Source organism: Chanodichthys erythropterus, chromosome 9 (genome assembly GCF_024489055.1).
Source record: "Chanodichthys erythropterus isolate Z2021 chromosome 9, ASM2448905v1, whole genome shotgun sequence".
Taxonomy (NCBI): Eukaryota; Metazoa; Chordata; class Actinopteri; order Cypriniformes; family Xenocyprididae; genus Chanodichthys; species Chanodichthys erythropterus.
Genome location: NC_090229.1, coordinates 22,740,147 through 22,762,387, shown reverse-complemented (window position 1 = coordinate 22,762,387; position 22,241 = coordinate 22,740,147). Strand labels below are relative to the sequence as shown.

At 37.7% G+C, this 22,241-nt stretch overlaps 1 protein-coding gene across 1 annotated transcript; it reads left to right on the top strand.

The window, feature by feature from the left end:
- Positions 1-1,184: 1,184 nt before the first annotated feature.
- Positions 1,185-20,723, top strand: zbtb34 (zinc finger and BTB domain containing 34). The gene is made up of 2 exons (XM_067395074.1): positions 1,185-1,438; positions 13,525-20,723. The coding sequence occupies exon 2, from the start codon at positions 13,559-13,561 to the stop codon at positions 15,083-15,085; it is 1,527 nt and encodes a 508-aa protein (XP_067251175.1). The 5' UTR covers positions 1,185-1,438; positions 13,525-13,558; the 3' UTR covers positions 15,086-20,723.
- Positions 20,724-22,241: the final 1,518 nt, after the last annotated feature.

Sequence of the window (22,241 nt, the reverse complement as noted above, 5' to 3'; positions counted from 1 at the left end):
AAATGCCTTGGTCACATTATATGTTCTTCATTTAGTGTATTAGTTAGCTGGGATCTTTAAAGCACCAGTACATAGAGAACTAGAGAATAAAAACGTTTTTGTGGAACTTACCAAGTTTCTAATATTGCATCCAGCTGAAACAACGTTTTGCCGACTGCCATACAATTGTTACAGTGACGCAGATCAGTATATATAAATATATAATAAACATATAATACCTTGTTTCTGTTATTGTTCTACATCATATTATAGAGACTATTATATATTTTAATTTCTGCCTATAGAGTAGGCTTTATAATCACGGTTGTTTACCGAGCAATCTGAACGAACGTCTTCTTTTTTAGGCTACTTGTTAATTTAGGCAATGGCGCCCTCTGCTGTTAGATTTGTATTAAAGCAGCTCGAAACTGGCCAGTTGAAGGATGCAGATGGGTAATTTTGACTTGAATTCGAGTTTGATAATGACACTTTATTTCTTTATAATTAAGAGTTTAGAATTTTGACAATTCGAATGTTAGGTTAACCAGGTCAGTTCTTCTTTGTATTTCCTCATAAAATTATAATTTAATTAATATTTCATTGTGTAACATTTTAGCTACTCCCAAAATGCTTGACTAGTCTTAAAAGTTACCCAGGGGGTAATCAGTAATTATATATATATATATATATATATATATATATATATATATATATATATATATATATATATATATATATATATATATAGACTGATTACCCCCTGGGTAAATTAAGTTCTGAAACAGTCTATGCAGCTGGCCTAGTAATATTTACGTTTTCAAATTTTAACTGTAAATTTAATTTAAAATACTAAAATTATCTGAAATTATTTACCTAGTTATTTACCTTATAATCCATAATGTATATTGTTGTATTTTATGTTATTATTTATAACAATAATAAATAATAAATATAATAATACTAATTATTATTATTATAATTATTTTATAGTTTTATAATCATTATATTTACAAAATTATGAAAAAAACATATAAATGCATAATTATATTCATTATTATTGTTATAGCCTTTATGGTCCTTTAACGACTTTATACGGGCCTCCCAATCTGGTTTAGTGGGTATTCACGGAAATGAAGACTGTACCCTTCACTGAAATTATTGCAACAAAGCTAACATCCTTAAACACACACTCCGTGACCCTTGTACCGAAAATTCGGAGGGAAGGGGGCGAGTCCAACCACTGATCTCTATAGCATCCACTGGACGATTTCCTTGACAGCACGTCCAGAAACTCGAGAGACAGAGCGCGTCCCCTGGAGACCGCATGCGTCCACTTCCGGTTGGGCAGAGAGCTGGAAAAATAGCAACGGCTGAGGAGCACAGCTGGGGAAGGAGGAGGCCAGGCTGGAGCAAAAGCGAGTCGCTGTGCAGAGGAATGGGCGACGTTTGATCGGAGAAGGTGAGCCCTGACTTTATTAACGGCGCATTATATTTGCTCAGACGTCGTCTTTGTTTTATTTGGCGCAGTTCTACCGGACGCATCTGAATGCATGTCGCTAACCGGCTAACTTGTTAGCATTCCGTGACAGCTTTGGTACGAGCTAGCCTGGCAGCAACTCGGTTGTCGCAAATGTAATGAGGGAGAGTTCGCATGCAGCGCTGGGCAAATTAAACTGTCACGGTCCGTTTTACACCGTTCGATAGCTGATCAAAGTTAGTTTACTTGTTTTTTTTCCCTTCATATGCAGTCAGTATTAGCTGCCATCCTCCACATTCCCCTCAGTCACAAGCAAGTGGGCCACTTTCCCACCCTCCTGTTTGTTTTAGACAAGTAAAACTTTTGATCACAGCTAAAGACGTGATGCAAAACTACCTTATATTAACTTATTTCTTTAAGGTATTTAAATATTGAAAGTTTAAGACATTGGCTGTCTCTGAAACTATTATTGTGCTGCCTAAGTTACCTAGACAGTTTTACAGATGCGTTTTAACGTGGCTGTTTTGCCTACAACGTTACAATATTATGCCTACAATGCTTTCTGTGTAGGCAGCTCACTTGGTTTTAAAACACAGCCAGGGTGTCAGTTGAGATGTTACTGATTTGTTTGACAAGGTGGTAACGTTAATGATTTATTCGAAGTTAAAGTGAAACTACATTTAATTGGCTAAGTAACTTGATCGTGAAAACCGTGATTAATGTATTAAATTCATAACAGTTGGCGGATAAGTTTAAGATCAAGTTATTTTCCTTTTTTGTTAAATGGATAGTTCACTCAAAATGAAAAGGAAAATGAAAGATTCAATGAACGTGAATGGCTACTGAGACTACATTGTGCCTGTCATTTTGGGTGAATTGACCCTTTAACTTCCACATGTCATAATGTAACGTTATGCCTCTATCTACAAACAGTGCTGTATCTAAGGGATAGCATTCAATTCTCATCCTTTTTTATTTCGATTAATGTACAAGGACAGTAAATTGTAAGGTGTAAGGATGTGAAAAACATCTGTATACTTTCACTTTCACTGGTTGTTCATGTGGCATAATAATTCCTTCTCCTGAATGTTTTGTTTTTTAAATCTTTTTTCAAATTTGAGTTGTTCTGTTTGTATTTTACATCATTAAATATGGACTTTATCATAAGACTTGGAATAAAGCCATACACCACAATATATCACAGGAGTTTAAAGGGCAGAGAAGATAGGATTGTTTAGTTCAATTCACCTGGCAGTTCATATGTACAGCAATGATCCTTGAGTTATGTGATTAGTTACTTTACTGTTAACAAAATTAAAATAAGTTACATGTATCATTTCTTTACCTTTCAACATTTACACTTTTGATCTAGCTTTTGCAATACTGGTAACTGGTAAAATGGTTGGTTTCTGTGTGATAAATTGCTTTAGTTTTTTCTCATTTGTAAGATAAATAATAATTTTGGATGAAAGCAACTGCTTAATGGCTACTGTAATTGACAAATGCAGACTAGTAGTAGGCCTAAATTAAATCTGTTCATCATACAAAGCGATCAAGTCTCTACAGAAAATTTGGACTAAACCACTCAATTCATCTGGAATTAGTTTTACAATCTCTTTATGAACTTTTTGAAGCTTTAAAGTAGTAGTTCTCTAGCTGTCTATGGAAGGACAGGAAGCTCTCGGATTTCATCTAAAAAGATCTTAATTTGTGTTCTGAAGATAAACAAAAGTCTTATGGATGTGGAATGACATGAGGGTGATTTTATTAATGACAGATTTTTCATTTTTGGGTGAACTAACTCTTTAAGGCCTTGTGTCCACCAAAGCATTTTTAGCGGGTGTGCCTAACACGTCCTGAAAAATGAAGCTGCGGGCTCTTTGATCACCCCCTGGAGGCTGGATGCAGTACAGGTCATAAACACCGTCCTCTCAATGCAGACGAATGAGACTTCAGTTAAAACATAAAAATAAATTATGCTTCAAATAAAATTTTCCGAAAGATGGTTTTGGTCAGTTAAAGGGATACTCCACTGTTTTTTCATATTAAACTATGTTATTCCCTTAACTAAGACGAGTTGATACATACCTCTCTCGTCTCAGTGCGTGCACTAAATCGCTCTGTCTTGCGGCGAAACTTTGTTAGCACTTAGCTTAGCCCAGTTCATTCAATAGGGGCCAAGCAGAGAAGCTACCAAACACCTCCACGTTTTCCCTATTTAATAGAATACCATAGCAAGTGCTCGGGAGCACTTTGACTTGGCGCAGTAATATCTTCACTCGTGAAAAGTCCTCTCACCGGCCCCCCCGCTCCCTCTCATCCTCCCTCTCATTTCCGCCAATAGAACCAACGTGACTTTTACAGGAGAGGGAGCGGGGGACTTTTCACGAGTGAAGATATTACTGCGCCAAGTCAAAGTGCTCCTGAGCACTTGCTATGGTATTCCGCCATACAATATAGTTATCCATTTTACACGCTTAGAAAAGCGCAACGTTTTGTTTTGTGTCACCGTCCTAGGTCGAGTTACACTACTCGAGTAACTGTATTTAAATAGGGAAAACGTGGAGGTGTTTGGTAGCTTCTCTGCTTGGCCCCTATTGAATGAACTGGGCTAAGCTAAGTGCTAAGAAAGTTTCGCCCCAAGACAGAGCGATTTAGTGCACGCACTGAGACGAGAGAGGTATCAACTCGTCTTAGTTAAGGGAATAAAATGGTTTAATATGAAAAAACGGTGGAGTATCCCTTTAAGGTAGTTGTTATCACGCTGATTGATATTCAATTGATTGTTTTTTTGATAAGTTTGATTTTAGCTAGCAATGTGGTGCTATAGAAACGGGGCGTGTCGTTATGATTGACAGTTGATTGACAGCTTCTCTGAGGACTGTCAGAGCTTCGAGGGGAGATTGAAGATATATAACTATATCTCCTGTAACGTTAGTTTAACCCTTTATTTAAAATGGCAGGACCGTTTCTGACATTTTAGTGTTGTTTTCTAGTGGCATATTATATTGAGTTTATCTACTAAATTTGCTGTTTCAAAAATATTATTGCTCTAGAAACAGAATAGCCTATTATTTTATAGGTAGAATTTTAAATTGTGTATAATTTATATAGCTTAAAATACATCAATGATGACGCAGTCGTCTGGGCGGAAGTTTGATACCTCCGGGCTCCACTGACGAGTCTTTCTGTGCATGCCCAGGCTCCAAATGTTTTATTTTTTGTTTTGTTTTTTGCGTAACATGTCAGCGCCCATCGGCGTCCGTTTTGGCTTCAGTTCAATACAATGGAAAGAAGCGGCGTCGCGTCGTCCATCTTCTTTTACAGTCTATGATTTTTAGCCAGCTGAAAATGGCAGCATTCTTCTGAAAATGCCTTGCTGCGGGTGCTTGAGTCCTTCGGCTACGCAGGATCTTATTTTTTTTTTAGTTGAGACGATATATGTGCTATATGAAATATCCAAGTGTTACTAGTATCTGATTTTCCAGAGAGTATGTTTCTGAATACAAAAAATGTTGCTCTGGTTCTTAATTTCTTTCATTTTGACCCGTTGTTGTGCTTCTTGTTGTCATCTGTTGCCCCAGCAGTATGTCACTGTAGTATTTGTCCAGCCTCTCCTCCACTATGATTGGACAGCTGGGTAAAAAGTGACAGTGATGAGCGCTGCATTTCACCCAAAGTTGAACATTCTTTAACTCTCTGCTACCAGAAAAAAAACTCGGCATGAAATAAATGCTCAGCTCCTCGTCACGCTACTAGCGTTTTAAAAACCGCGGTGCTCTCCTTGAAAACAATTGAAAAAATATGCTAGATTCAGGGAAAAAATGCTTTGGTGGACACACAGCCTAACTTCTTTGAACTTGAGCGCCACGTTTTTAGAATGTCATGTCATGTGTGAAACGCTGCAAAAGACGCAAGTCCAGTGGTTAAACAAGTCTTTCTAGCACGTTTACATAAAAAAAAATAATGTAAAAGTAGCGCAGTGGAATGTAAAAATGCGTTTTGTGTGAATGGCCTCTTAGCATCCACCAGCAGTGATGTAGAGTCAGTCCCTACGCTCTCAAACTGCTTAAATATTTTTATGCATAATATGCATACTTTTCAATAAAAGTAAAATATATTGTTTCTATATAAATATTTTTATGTCAGTTGTTTCATACTTTTCCGTCACCTTAAATGTGATTGTCACAGTGCTTCATGGGACTGTAGTTCTTTCCCTCATTAAAGCCATTAAGTACACAGTCTTTTACCTTAAAATCAAAGTTATTTTGTGATTCAACTTAGGGGTTGGGATGGTTCCCTGATAATGTTAATCAAATGACAAAGGAAGAAGAAATCACACTTGACTGAATATGTAACTTCAATGTAATTTCAATGATTTGTAACTTCAATAATGTTTCAACTTTATTTAATTATTCAAAGAAGTTTATATGAAGTGTCATTTTATATTTGATTACTTTATTCAATTTCTGCACCTGAAAGCTGTTGGATACCTTAACCTGTAAAGTATTGTTTATTTTATTTGTATCTCAGCTCTCATGTATTTATTTGTGCTGTCTTGTAGTCAGATTATTTGTTTTTATTTTCTTTATCTTAATTTGACAGTTGTCATATTTTTCACTGAACATAGCACATACCGAACGGTACCAAAACCATGACCCTAATGCTGCGTTCACACCGAACACGTCTGGGGTGTCTGAGGCATCTGATTTACATGTTAAGTCAATGTAAACGCTTGTCTAGGTGTCCTGTGGCGCGAATCAAGCGTCTAGCGAATCGGCCGTTGACGCACGAATGGCACGTCGCGAATCGAGCGTTCATGCGGCTAACGCGCGAATTGAACTTCTGAAGCCCAAACGCCCGAGTTGAAAAATCTGAACCTTGGCGTAAATTCGTGGCGCGTTAACCAATCAGGGACTCTCCTTTGGTAGTAACGTGTTTATGCTGTGATCAGCAGTGGAGACCAGAACAAAGATGTCGCTGTGTGTGGCCACCCTGAGCTCTATGATTTGTCATTATATTTTTATCGAGACAGGAATAAAAAGGACCTTGCCTGGAAGAGAATAAGCAAAGAAATCGGACAATCTGGTTAGTTGTAAAACTTTTTGCATGATTTTAGCCATTGATACTAGCCCACCTTCTAGTTAGCAAAAGTCGGCCGGCATAACCGAGTTAAATTGCCGCTACAGGTTTCCAACTGACGAGATTGTGTTTATTCAGAGGATCTGTGCAGAAAGAGATGAAAGCCCCTCCCATGACGCAAATTCGCGTCTGAACACACTTTTAGATGTGCGAATTGAGCGAATTTTATGCGCGTCTGAAGCGTCTGACTTCAAAATGTTCAAGCGTCCAACTAGACGCGTCTGGCGCGAATTTGATGCCCCAGACGCGTTTGGTGTGAACGCAGCATAAAACTGTGAGAAATCGGAACCGTCCCACCCCTAATTCAACTCGAAGCTAGTTGGTTTGGTACATGGCTTACAACTCTTAAATTAAGACTTTTTAAAAATCCTATGGACAAAAAATAAAAAAAATACTTTCAGACCCAAGGACACTGAAAAAGTGAACAGGCACTGTTGCACAGTATAAGCAGGAAACGTGGTTGAAACCTGAATCCTCCATAATTTTCTCAGATATGATATTTTTGCTCACTGATGTTGAAATAAGAGCTTAGGTAATATAGAAGCCTCTAGAATATGTTCAATGTGGTTGTGTACCTATCTGAAGAATGTCTTTCTTGCAAAATGGTCTTAAATTGAAAGTACATTTTTTGTGTGCATTTGTTCATATGAAAGTGTCTTCATTGTGGATTTTCCCATGTCCTTGTCATATTAAAAGCTGCATTTCACTCGCCATACTCATAGGTGCGTTATGGCATCTCAGGAGTCATAAATGTCCCTCCTAACCACTCAGAATGTTTTCTCAACCAGGCTTGTCTGAACAGACGGAGCCAAACCAATTAAGCTATGTGCATGAGTAGGCATTATTGCTTTGCACTCGATAAACCTTTCATTTTTGTGGCTGTGGCTGCTTCTCTTCAGTATTAGCTGTTAAAGGGTTTTGGTTTGAAAGTTCCTCCTGTTATGGCAGATTTATAGCACACAGAAAAAGAGAAGGATTTTTCTTGTTTCTTACACAAGACATCACCTCCGCTGCTCAGGCTTTTTTTCTTTAGCTGCCTCTGAATCTAATGACATCTGCTGTGAGTATAATACTTGAATGTTTTGGGATTGTTGAAGAGCAGTTTGTTCCTGAAGCTTGTGGTTCAGTGGGCTTTAGCTGTGTATTCCTTGTCTCTTGGCCAGCTTCAATAGGGATTGACTTGGGAAAGAAGAAAGGATGCCTTTGACCTGCGCACCCGAAGCAAAACAGAATGACTTGGTGGTATTTTTATCCACTCTGATTATGCCTGTTAGATATGCAAAGCCTGGCTGATTTCCCTTGCCAGTTCCTTTATAGCGATTCTTAATTATCCTTTCGAATTTGTGCAGCAGTTTCCCTTTGATGTAGCTTTTCTTTTCTTGCCATCAAAATGGCTGGACTCATGAATGGCGATGGGAGGAGGCACAGAATGGGCCTGGACTATGTTCTTAATGCACATTGGCCTTTTTATGATCTTTCTCCTGTCACGTTCGAGAGCAAAACGTTAGCTTTTTAACTGAAGATTCCTTTGGTGTAGCCTCATGCCTGGGACCAGGGATGTTACCCAGAGCTTCTGACCCATTTTTCATTAGCCGTTCATACTAGCTACCGCTTTGTTGTTGCGTTCTATATTATCATGATATATGCTAGCAGCATAACATTACAGCAATACTTTGACAGTGGCGGTCGAGTTACAAACAAACTACGATCGCTAGTCACATATTTCTGTAACCACTGCTGTCAAAGCATAATTATTATGCTTTGTAATTATCATGCTATCAAGTTTCAGGAACAAACTGCTCTTCTTTATGCTGCTAGCATATCCTGATCTACTTAGAATCCAGAACTTTATCTTGTTCAGGGCTTAACACTAAGGTTTTGGTTGTGCCCCACCACAAAAGATAGTTATTGTTTTCATTGTTTTTGACCCATGCATTCTAATAAATAAGGTTGATTATGACACCAGAATTTTAGATACCAGTGAAATTTCACTTCTTTTATTGATTACAATTTCGATACCACCGTACATACTATTAGTGTAACTAATATAAAGTTCAAGCATTATTAAAGACAAGTAGATAATCAGTAATAAAATAGGAACAAATAAACAAATTGCAAGCAATAGCACAAATAAAAAACAATAGTAAAATAAAGAGCACTTTAGGGGAATAAGTTCTACAGAAATTCAATAGTAATTAGATTAGAAGTTGTACTTAGTAAACGGCTATAAGACAGCGCACAAATACTGAATTTAGTTCTCTTTTCCATCTTCTTGTGCTTGAATGTTTAAATCGACAAACCACTTTCATGAGGACAGACCCGATCGGCCGGTGACAATTCCATTAACTCTCCTGAGCGTACTTTGTGCTGGCCCCGGTCCATCGGCCAGGCCTTATTGTGACGACCTGTTGTTCAATCAAAGTGTTGCTGAGATAAGCCACATTGCTCAGCATTCTTGTGGTAGTTCTTGAAAACAGTTCCTCACAAACTTTTCAAGCACTCCTGGCAGCTTTTCCGCCCTCTCAAGGCCTATCGGTTTCCTCCTGCCAGACTGTGCATGTTAAGCAATTTTGGCAGTACTGGACTAGGTTTTATTTTGCAGAATAGGCTAAAAGCTGCTTATCTTGAAGCAGGCCTTCTGCAGCGTTCCATTTGCCAGTGCTGATATGGCGGTTTCCACTCTTAACGACTTGCTCAGTGAACCGGTAAAAGAAGTTTTCCCAGTTAGCCGTGAGTTTTTATTTTTACAGTTGTTTAGGGATTCTGGATAGCTTGTGTGAAGTTTTCCTCCCTGCGGGTTATTGCATATTTAAAAGGGACTGTAGTACAGATTTTACTGTAATGAGTTTTAAAAAAGGCTCATTTTGATTAACCTAAGAATGATTAATAAGGCTAAGATGGTGTTTTACCTAATTTCAATGTGTGATTTGGTCTGCTACGCAATACAAATGTGTGTAAAATTGCTGTTTTAGAACATATATCTTGCTGATCCACTAGTTAAGAGATACAATAAGTAACCTATGGTTAAACATGAAGATGTGTCATGTGGTGAAGCAAGGCAACTCGATCCCTTCAACTGGAACAGCTCTTTGATGCCAAAAAAATTAGCTTTTGACATGCATGTTGGCCAGTGCCAAATCTTTTATATCACTGTTGACGTTGCTGCTTTATCTCATTGAGAAATTGCTAACGTTTAACGATTAATCTTTTCACCATTCCGCCATATGAACATGCCCCTTGGTCTTTTACTTATGCAATCCATAGTATGAGGAAATTTCATGATTTTACTGATTTCAACTGCTGTGTAGCTGTGTTAAAATCCCCCTCAACTCTTCCCTCAGGACACAAGCCTGAGTGTTAAACTGTGATTGCATCTCGCTGGAGTGCGGCCAAGACACTTGCCCCCTTGGGTCCACCAGATCAACTGAGTATACATTCTCTGGCAACCTATCAAACTTAAGTTCAGCTTAGTTTGCATAAAAGTGGCACAGCGCTTTTTTGACATGACTTCACTCTTCAGTGTATGTGGGAACGTAAAGGAAATGACAGAATTTAACGTCTATATTAAATGATTTTCCACTTTTTTTTTCACACCCATTTTTTTTCTAGATTTCATTCACAATTTCTTTTAAGCGAAACTACATATTTTCAAAACGGACGAGATTGCTTTGCCAGACAACAAGCTATTACTGTCTTCAAGTAATAGTTTACCTAAAAATGAAAATTTCCTGATTACTCACCCCTTAATACCTTCATAATGTGCATACATCATGCGAGAGGTTGTGAACTCAACCGGCTCATGAACGCGCTTTGCAGAGCTGTACCAAAGTGAGCATTTATTGGTAAATTGTTTTTTTTTTTTCTTTTTTTTTTTTTCTTTTTTTTTTTCTGAAAATTACTGACTGTCTCGCTAAAAAATACCCTTAAATTTGTTGGCCGCAGTCTTGTGGAGACCTTTAAGCTCCCTAATTATGACTTTTGTACCAATGCTCTACGATGGGCACCATTCACTTGCATTAGGTAGAGAAAAATCCTGGAATGTTTTCCTCCAACACCTTACTTTATTTTATTTTCTGAGGAAAGAAAGTCATATACATCTTGGATGGCCTTTTGGTGAGTAAATAATAAGAAATTTTCATTTTTGAGTGAACTATTCTTTTTAAGGAAGCACAAGTAATTCTGCTAGTTTCAGGTTCACTTGACCCCAATTGGATGTTTCTAGTTCATGTTCTTGAAAGTGTTTTTAAGATCTCTAGATTAATGTTGGTTTATTATAACTTGATACTATTGTCAGAATATATTTTGAAAAATATTTTTGAAAAGTTAATACTTTTATTTGGGAAGGAAGCATAAGATTTATCAAAAGTGACAAAGTCATAATAAATGCTTTCTGTTCATTAAAGTGCGGCTGCACAATAAATCATTTTTATTAAGATTTTAGCATCGTTATCGCAATATGCACTTCCGATATCAGAAGATGTGACTAGTCATTTGTGATATTTGAATTCTCCGCTGTAATGCAATCTCATGCGTACTACAGCGCACTCATAAGTTTATTTTGTCTAGTGTGTAAAATTTCTAAATTAAAAAATGTTGAAATTTAGAGGTTTGGACTTTTTTCACTAAAATAAACATTTGCTTGAATGGACACAAACATGCAAATTAATGTTAAAATACCCTTCTCGCCGAGTATCCTCATAAACAGTCACATATGGCTTACGTGAATGTATACAATTAAGAAAATGAATATGTGTCATTGTATTGGATCTGTTCTTTTGTATTTATCTATGCTTCTTATTTGTTTATTTTCTATGGAGATTAATTCCCTGACGATCATTCTAGAATGATCAATTCTTTCCAAATAGAGCTATTCAAGTAATCTCAATGAAACTGGTTTCATATTGCAATATATATATTGCAAAAAAACAAAATATCGCTATGTCAGTTTTTTCCAATATTGTGCAGCCCTACGTCAAAGAATCCTGAAAAAAGTATCACAGTTTCTACAAAAATATTAAGCAGCACAACTGTTTTCACCATTGATATGTCTTTTTTATGTATTTTTGTGTATAAAAGAAAAATCCAGTTATTTGACATTCTGGTGTTTCTATGAGTCCTCTCATCCCCTCTTTCACCCTCACTCTCTTGACCATGGCAGAATGACAACATATGGGTGGTGAGACAGGTGTCTCAGCAAGCCCTGCCAATTGGAGAAAGTGTTTACCCTTCCAAATTGCTGACTGAGACTCGTGTTGAATCACTAGACTAGAGAGTGAGAAGAGAAGACTTAAGGGTGGTTGGAGGCATAGGAGAGTCTAGAGAGAATGTAAAGGGGAAGATAAGAAGAACATCCATTTTTTTTTTGTCCCATTTCTTTTTAAATGCAGCTTTTATAATTTGGTGTGCTGTTCAACATATTACTTGCAAGCTAAGTGGCTGCAGTTGTTTTACTTTTATGCTTTTAATGATGGATCACTCTTTCTCTCACATCATTTTTGGCCATGCATCAACTTGATCTAATGATTTTTCTGCACACACCCATGAAGAGCTTTCCTTGACACCTTTGCTTAAGAGCACTATATGAACTACTGTAATACTTGAAGGATTTTTTTAAGTGTGTTTGAAGACCAGTCACGGCCATAGGATGTCATTTAAAGAGGTAGAGATGTCTGTTGAGCTTTTAAAGTGCTTAAGCTTAAATCTATGCAGCTCACAAAGGATTCATGTTCTGATTAAAGTGTGCACTAAACGTGTCACTAAAACTAAAAAAGATGCTCCACAGTGCAACTGGCCATATGTTCCTGTCTTTTTTCTGCTTTATGAAGCTCTGTGAAATTAGTCAGATGCCGTCTGAGTAAGCATGTACCCCACTGACATCCACAAACTCTTGCCAAAATATGCACTAGCAGTCAATAGTTTGGGGTCAGTAAGATTTATTTATTTGTTAAATTTATAAGTTTAAGGAAGAATGCATTCATTTTCAAAACATTTCAATTTCAAATGGTTGAAATTTCTATTCCTTCCTATGTTAATTCTTCCTATGTTAATTCTTGACTTAAGATTTGAAAATGTTGTGAAATTACCATGGTTACTAAACAGGATAGGATATGATTCTTAGTTAGGATGTTCCTGTAATACAGGCCAGATCAGCATAATAGAATGATTTATGAAGGATCATGTGACTGAAGACTGGATTGCCTGCTGAAAAGTCAGCTTTGCCATTACAGATATAGAAAACAGCAATTTTAAATATTAATAATATTTCACAATATTACTGTTTTGACACCCAAATAACCACATAAATGCACCCTTGGTGAAAATAAGGGACTTTTCAAAAACATAAAAAATCTCACAGACCCCCAAAACTTTTGAATGATAAATGTTTCAAAATTTAAGAATAATGCACTAGTTAACAAATGTCTTCTCTGAGTAAATTGAACTGTTTTTCTCATGTGGATGTTGCATTTGCATTGTACAACAGCATGCATACTCTCATTTGTTCAGGGTTTTTCCTGCATGATTATTACTCGAGCTTTATTTAAATGGACCACACAAGGGTTGGTTAACTACCTCAAGACACAATACAAGACACAATACACAACGCAATCAAGGTCTTTTTTCTGTTGATTAAATTACTGTACGGCAAGGCTCACATGGAATCTTTCTCAAAAACTCAACACATATTTCCGCAGAATCAGAATGCCTGCTATTCATAATATTCTACTAATTCAGTCTTTTGCATATTTTATTTTATGGATATTTTGGCAAATCGGATTAGATATTCAGATACCAATAAGATTGCAGTACTTTCAGTTTCAAATTCAGTGGCAAATTCCATCTGTACTTGCATATAATGCACCTTTCATTTAGCTTACCATTAATATCTATAAATATGCCTTCTCACACTTTGTTTTTTTTTCATTCAGGTTCTCTACAAACCAGGAGAGAAGTCAGTGAGTCATGGAGGACTGTGGTAGCCTCATAGAGTTTGATGTACCTGAGTTCAGCAACACCGTCCTGAACCAGCTTAATGAGCTCCGTCTCCAGGGCAAGCTGTGCGACATCATTGTGCACATTCAGGGCCAGCCGTTCCGAGCCCACAAGGCTGTTTTGGCTGCCAGTTCACCATACTTCCGCGATCATTCAGCACTAGGCACAATGAGTGGCCTCTCTATCTCCGTAATCAAGAGCCCTGAGGTGTTCGAGCAGCTGTTGGCCTTCTGCTACACTGGTCGCATGGCATTGCGCCTACGTGATGTCATCAGTTTTCTCACGGCTGCCAGCTTCCTCCAAATGCAGGCTGTGATTGACAAATGCACACAGATTCTTGAGGGTATTCACTCCAAAATCAGCATCCCAGTGCCTGGTGGGACTGATCCAGATGATGATTGCACCACCTTAAGGTCTGGACCCAATGGTGTGAAAGACGCTGGAATCTTTGTAAACCCCACCCAGATTTCGCCACCCTACTATCCCCGCCAGAATCATTGCGCGGAAGGGCGGAGCTCAGGTAAGGGGATGGCGGAGGAGGGTCAGTCAGACCGAGGGAGCAGTGACGGAATTTCTGAGCAGGAGGTGTCCATGGAGGTTGAGTCGGAACAGATAGAACTCATTGGGAAGGATGGGCAGGTGACTGATGTCCATATCAAGCTGGAGAAAACCGACCGGCCCAGCTACTCCGATAGCTCGTCGGCAGGTGACGACGGCTACCACACAGAGCTAGTGGATGGTGAACAGGTATTGGCTGTCACCGTGGGATCGTACGGGCCTGTGCTTTCCTCTGCCAGATACACTTACTCGGCACTACCTTCCTCCTGTTTCGTCAGCCTGAGTTCCTCTAGCCCATCTCGTTCCTTGCTCAGCAGTGTCCGGGGTGGTCGTGCCCGACCAAAACGTCCCATGCCTCTTCCAGCCGATCTAATAACTCAGCTCAAGCCTGGTGCCGACGAAGGAGATCCACCTGCGACGGCAACTTCCTTCGAAAACGACATAAGGGAGCGATGTTTCCGCGGACAGTGGTACCCCTACAACGAGCGCCTCATCTGCATCTACTGCGGCAAGTCCTTCAATCAAAAGGGCAGCCTGGACCGTCACATGCGTCTGCACATGGGCATCACGCCCTTCGTCTGCAAGTTCTGCGGCAAGAAGTACACCCGCAAAGATCAGCTGGAATACCACATCCGCGGCCACACGGACAACAAACCCTTCCACTGCCAGATCTGCGGCAAATGCTTTCCCTTCCAAGGCACACTCAACCAGCACTTGCGCAAGAAGCACATGATCTCTGGCACAGAAGTTAATAATCACACTGACTTGCTGGGTGAGGCACCAGATGGCCAGAGAGGGGAGCAAGAGGATACCTCAGAGGGCGAAGTAGCCTGCGGAGCAGCGTACCCCGATGATTTGTCGACAAAAACCCCCAGTGAAGAGAGTGGCAAGTGTAGTCCGGAAGAAACTCCTGCGTCCAAACCCCTGCGTGGATATTAAGTATATTAAATTACTTGGTTGTTTGTCCTACTTATCTAATAAGGAAGCTTAAAGGGTTACTCTTTTCATGATTAAGCCCAGCTGTTTTTAAAGAACGACAAGAAATAACCTGCCTTGCGCATTTTCTACTCGTCCATTTTTGTGGAAGTTCTACACAGGACTAAGACGGAGAGAAAGAGGTTTTTAAGGAGTTTTTTTTTCAAAGGGAAGGAGTCCTATAATCGGGGAATTAAATAATCGGGGAGGTGGTCTCTGTAATCAAGGCCTCCTAAGAGTTTTATCACATTTTTATATATCTATATATATATTTCCATGTTTTTCAACATATTTACAGAGTAATATAGGCATGTTGCAATAATGAATAATGTGAAAGCTCAGATGAGATGCTTGTCATATCACGCTTTTTACCTGACCTGTTTTTGCACATGTGGCCTGTATTAGGTCACTCACAAGGAATGGTTTATCTGCCAGTGCAAGGCTCTTTGTGACACATCCATTCGATACCTCATCACACAACCTCAACATACTCATAATGGACAGTATTTGTAGCTTGTCATCAACTCCAGCCAGGTTTTACCTCATAGCAAAGAACCTGAACGGAGGGGAAGAAGCTTCTCTCAATAAAGTCACGATTGTTTTGTTTTCAAAGGTTTGGAATGCCGAGGCAAAACCCTTGAACAAAACATCTCCACTTTATACTTCAGTGAAATATTCCTTAGTGATTGTATGAATTCTGGATTAATCTTGTTCAGTTTTCTCTAGCAGCCATGTTATGTATGTCTATGGGAAAATTGCTAGTACAAGGTGTACCTGTGGTGTATTTTCAGGATCAAGGATCTACTACAAAATATGATGCTGTTTTCCTCCACTTTTTCATTATTATAATGCCATATTTTTCCTAGAATCACAGTCTGTCGTTTTGCACTCTTTCTGTAACATCCATTTGGTTTCAGTTATAATATCAATGGTATAGTTGCAAATTAGTGCTAGAGTAGCAGCACAGTCAACTATATTATTATTTAAGGAATAAGTCAAATTCTTTACTTTTTTTTTTTGCTTTTGTGCCAAGTTTTTCTTTCTTTCTTTCTTTCTTTCTTTCTTTCTTTCTTTCTTTCTTTCTTTCTTTCTTTCTTTCTTTCTTTCTTTCTTTCTTTCTTTCTTTCTTTCTTTCTTTCTTTCTTTCTTTCTTTCTTTCTTTCTTTCTTTCTTTCTTTCTTTCTTTCTAGACACCGATGAGAAGGGTGTGCCTTTGTTATAAATTAATATATTTGTAAATGCTTTTCTGAAAGCGGTTCATTGCAAGATATGAAAATCGCCTTAGAGCCATACTATCATGGGAAGAAGGGTGAAAAAAAATTTTTTGGTGAAATATTTATAGCATTAATGTCCACACTTGATCAGTGGTTAAAATTTCGAACAGCTTTACTTGTGTTTCGCTGGCTCGAAAGAGCTTTAGTTTTTGTGGAACAGACAGCTGTGATAAAAAAAAATCTCTCTTAGGCTTCTCACACTTAATGCATCTGTTGATGTACTGACCAAAACGTATGTTGTTTCAATACAGAAATTAATAATTGACGAATACTCACTTACTGCCAGTATGCTTTTGTTAATATTAAATAGTATGAAGGTGTATTGGTTATGCTGGAAGTATGGTGTTGGGTTTCATACTACAAAAGCGCAGTAATAAGATAAACCTGCATTGTCAGTACCACTGTTGTGGGCACTATTATGTGTCAAATATTGTGAAGAGAGAGCCCTGGACAATATCTCATCCTATCCATTTTCACTGTTATGCAACTGGTGCAAAACGTCATACCTCACTTTTTTTTCTTCTTTTTTTTTTTTGATTTGTGATTGAATAAGGCTCCTTGTTGTATCACATGCCAATTTTAGATACATTTTGTTATTTCTTATCACCACACTGTCTTATTAATTCTAACAGATAAGCGGCTGCATACAATGCAAAACAAGTAAAACAATGTTTCATTGTGAGCAATACACTAGACTCATATTTTGTAGTCATCACTACAGTCAAGCATCTGCCTCCCTGACTGCAATATATTTGATTTATAGCTGTGGATGCTCAGACAGATTAAAACATGCCTCGTTCTCTTAAGATTCAAGTGCTTTCAAGTTGGCTTGACATACCATTTGGATATTTACTTTACCACACCCTCAATAAGTTTACTTTAACAACCACCAAGGATACGTAATGTTAGCAGCATACCCTTTTGTTCAGAGACTCTGCGGTTTTATCCTACCAAGACAACTCCTTAATTCTGTGAACCACCACCAGTATCACGCCTTCGGTAGAACTTGTTTCTCAAAGTAAAAGTTAAACTACTCAGTGACTTACATTTATGGTGCTTTTCTGTTTTCAGTTTCTGTAGTGTTGCAGTCACTTTCTTTAGTGGTGTTTACTCAAACTTTTTTTTTTTTTTTTTTTTAATCTCCATTTATATCACTTTCTCAGCTAAAGTATTTTCAGATTTCAAATTCAACTTCAGCACTGAGAGAAAAGTAGATAGTAGTAGGAAGGAAACTTCTGCCATTTTTTTTCTCTCTGTTTAAAATCAATGCTCAAATCAATTCATATTTTAGAATACTGGACTATTTATAATGTGCCATTAAAATCTCTTCATGTGCTTGTATAACTGGCAGATGAGTGAGAGTGAACCTTATACTTTTGTTTTACCGGCTCTGAGCTTTGAATCAATGGCAGTTTTGAGCCAAATGTGAAAACTCTATTACAGTTACCAAGAGCCAAAACGCTCAATGCCGTACTACTGACAGAGCATGTTTGGTGTCATTCTGTGACATGAGATGCCATGTATGTCATTTGAAGCATTGTAAGCCTGACTGCTTTGTTCGCTGAATATGTTTAGATTTGCTCTGTTCCTATATCATAATGTACCCGTTCATCTTGGATGACTTTGGCCACTAACCAAAGAGCAAACCAAAAATTGTAAAGGGTTTGTGTAGTATGTTGCACAGCGGACAAGTGAGAGACCAAAACCAAGCCCTGGAACAAATGAATCTGTTTTAGAGGTGTCAGCAGATCTTTTACGTCTCATTTCCCAGCGTCATGCTGTCATTTATCACACACACTGGCGTCGAGCAGAACTGTTTCATTGAGCTAATGTTTTACAATGAATGAAGCTATAAGCATTAGCTTTGGAAGAACAGACTTTGGATGTTGTTTTGTGGTCTTTAAAGAAGGGATGGTACAAACAAATGTTTTGTCGAGGAAGTTGATTGAACTGGTGCCTTGCTGTGAAACATATAGGCTACGCTACCATGCTACCATTTGGGGTCAGTGAGATTTTTTTCAAAGAAATTGTTTGAAAGAAAGTCACCATTTCCATAATTTAAGCAGCACAACTGTTTTCAACATTCATAATATTAAGAAATGTTTCTTTAGCACCAAAACAGCATATTAGAATGATTTCTGAAGGATCATGTGACACTGAACATTTAGCTTTGGATTACAGGAATAAATGTCATTTTACAACATACAAAAATTGAAACATTTAAATTGTAATAATATTCACAATATTCCTGTTTTTACAGTATATTTTGATCAAATAAGCCTTGGTGAGCAAAAGAGACTTCTTTCAAAATTTCACAAAAAAAAAAAAAAAAATGTAAAAAAAAAATCATACCGACCCCAGACTTTTGAATGGTAGTGTATGTGAATCACTTACCCCGCAGGTCATTTTATTTTTTGTTGCCGCGCAAGATTATGGAAATGAGAAGAGGGATTCCTTCAAAGAAGGTGGAAATGTTTGTTATGTTTGGATGTATCAATGTATCTGGTCTTTTGTATAAATATTGAACTAATAGTTGTATGCAAAAGCAATATGCCTGTTAGATCATAATTGAGACCTGCAGTAAGTTTCTGTATCCTTTTTTTTGTTTGTTTCTATGGGGGGAACATCCCATTGGTTGGGGACTGATATGCATTGAAGCAACAGAGATTTTTTTCGCATCAGAGTCATTATGTAGTTTTCAACTGAAAGTTGAATATGCTGAAATAATAAAATGGGACAATCAAACAGCTTCAAAATGTAGAAGCTTCCTCTTAAAATAAGTTTAAAAAAAATAAAAATCATATTCTCGTCAGTTGATTTTTTTTTATTTTTTTTTTGCTTGGCTATAATCTCATCAGAATGATGATGCTTTCAGGTTAGCAGATCGCTGTATTATGTATATTGTTTGGTCTAGAGGGGGGAAATATGCATGCCGGCCCACTTATTGTTCAAGTAGAATTGCATGGTGACCTCCGCGTTGTAATACGAAACTACAGATGACCTTTTGTTTTTGTCTTAAGACTTGAAAGTGATTTTCATTAATAGCTATATCTCTTTTGTGATATTTCACCTGGCATGCACTTAATGACTTTTTTTTTTTAAATAATAATAAATAAATGTATTCCATAAGGGATTAATTGACCATATAAAACTCCCAACTTGTGGGACTCATAAGGCCTCAAATATTTTATCGCTTGGGATACGTTTCCCCTTTAATGGTGCTTTACGACTGGTCAGGTTTCTTTTCAGTTTTTATAATGTGTAAGCAAAAAGATGATGTTAAATCGGTGATATGGGGTTAACATAGTCATGTAAAGATTTTAATGAACTGTACTAATAGAGTCATACTCCGCCAACTGACCTAGATACTCATGGTCCATATTCTCTCGCTTTGTTCACATAAAACCAGTTCAGTTTGTGCCATGCACGATCATCAAAAAAAAAGAAGTGTTTACAGGGAAGGCTGTTGGACTACTTTTTGATTGTGCAGCTCGTCCTTTTTAACTGTTGAAAACTGTTGACTTACTTCAGGTAGTTTATGAACACTGAGCTAAACCTAGAAATATTGAAGAAAAGGAAATCTTGAAGTCTTCCATTGGTTCTCCACTTCCAACATGTCTCCACTGTGTAATATGCAAAAGCAATAACCTTTGTAAAAACATTTTTTTTTTTCTTTGGTGTCTTTCTGCCTCTCAGATTGCAGGAGGATAGTGTCTCAAAATGAATGCTTTCAGGATGTCAGGGAGCTGAGGTCATTCATGACAAGGAGAGGATTTTTTTATATATATGTATAACCTACATTCTTTTATGTGAAAACTTGGACAGGTTGGGCAAATATGCTTCTACAGTGCGGCTTGTTTCGGCGGTTACAACAGTACATGTTCTGTTTGTACTTCACTTACCTGTTGCCTCAATGTCACTGGTAAAAAGTCACTTTTTCTTTTAAATCCGTGTCAAATCCGAAATCTTTTGAGATTTGTAACCTGCCGCTATGGTGTGTGTGTTAAAGATCTTCTTTCTTCATGCGTCGAGAAACGGCCAATCCAATACGACCAATTCGTACGTATTTTACGAGGTGGCTTGTACGAATTCATACGATTTGTCTGAACCCCAGTGACGGGTAGGTTTAGGTCATTCATACGAATTTGGCAACTCGTAAAATACGTACGATTTAGCAAACAACGTATGAATTCGTACAAATTAGCCACTTCGTAAAATACGTACGAATTGCCGTGAGATCGGGTTGGCCAATCAGAGGACTTCAGCAAAATTAGGGTTAGTTCACCCAAAAATGAAAATAATGTCATTTATTACTCACCCTCATGTCGTTTTACACCAGTAAGACCTTCGTTAAGCTTCAGAACACAAATGAAGATATTTTAGTTGAAATCCGATGGCTCAGTGAGGCCTGCATAAGGAGCAATGTCATTTCATCTGTCAAGATCCATAAAGGTACTAAAAACATATTTAAATCAGTTCATGTGAGTACAGTGGTTCAATATTAATATTATAAAGAGACGAGAATATTTTTGGAGTGCCAAAAAACAACAAAAGAATGACTTATTTAGTGATGGCCGATTTCAAACACTGCTTCAGGAAGCATCGCAGCATAATGAATCAGTGTATCGAATCTGCTGTTTGAAGCGCCAGAGTCACGTGATTTGAGAAGAATCATGATTCGATACACTGATTCATTATGCTCAGATGCTTCCTGAAGCAGTGTTTTGAAATCGGCCATCACTAAATAAGTCGTTATTTTATTTTTTTGGCGCACCAAAATATTCTCATCGCTTTATAATATTTATATTGAACCACTGTACTCACATGAACCGATTTAAATATGTTTTTAGTACATTAATGGATCTAGAGAGGGAAGGAAATGTCATTGCTCCCTATGCAGGCCTCACGGAGCCATCGGATTTCAACTAAAATATCTTAATTTGTGTTCCGAAGATTAACGAAGGTCTTACAGGTGTGGAACAGCATGAGGCTGAGTAATAATTGACATTATTTTCATTTTTGGGTGAACTAACCCTTTCAAACTCTTGTTCTCTCATGTATTCGGGACATTGCAAAAAGTAAAAAGTAGAACTCAGGGTAATAGTATTCAGAAAATGCCATTTTGGATGCGCAGTGGTCTGTGTGTGTCCAAAACTAAGCTTGCACTTTTACTTCAGGTGGGGAAACAATTCCTCAGTCATTGGTTCCCAAAACAGTCTGCCTCACAGGTGTGGTAAGATGCACCTTAATGTTTCCATTCTTGCTCTTTACGAATGCATGGGAGTTTCACCGCTGAGGAAAGCAGATCTTTAGCTCTCATCGTATCAGTAGCACTCTGTCCAACCTTCTGTTATCCACTATATGTACAACCTCACAACCCAACTGTGAACCTCAAAACTCTACTGTTTTATACAACTATGAAGTACATGAAGCTAGATGACGCCGATGCTGTAACAATTAACTCGCCATTTATGAATTTTATTTTATAGCATGAAATATAAAGTTATATTTATTCAAATGATATATTTTACTCATAATCATTCTGTGCTGCTTTTTATTTTCGTTCTTAAAGCTTGTATATTGCTTTTTTATGATACAAAGAAATGTCAATAGATAAATGCATTTGTTTGTACAATAAAGATGCTGATTTGGCAAAATGTCTGGACATCCTTGCTTTGCTCATTCTAGTAAAATATGCATTGCAGTGTGTGTTTGTGCATTAATGTTGATGTCCACTAGATGGAGCACATGTACAGAAAAAGTGTTGTTAATTAAAATGCCAATAATATGCAGTATCCACTTCATAAGGCCCATTCATTTTACTTTTGTAAGGGGGGAAATTAGCA

Coding starts and splice junctions, on each gene's coding strand:
- zbtb34 (XM_067395074.1), top strand. CDS start 13,559: ATGGAGGACTGTGGTAGCCTCATAGAGTTTGATGTACCTGAGTTCAGC.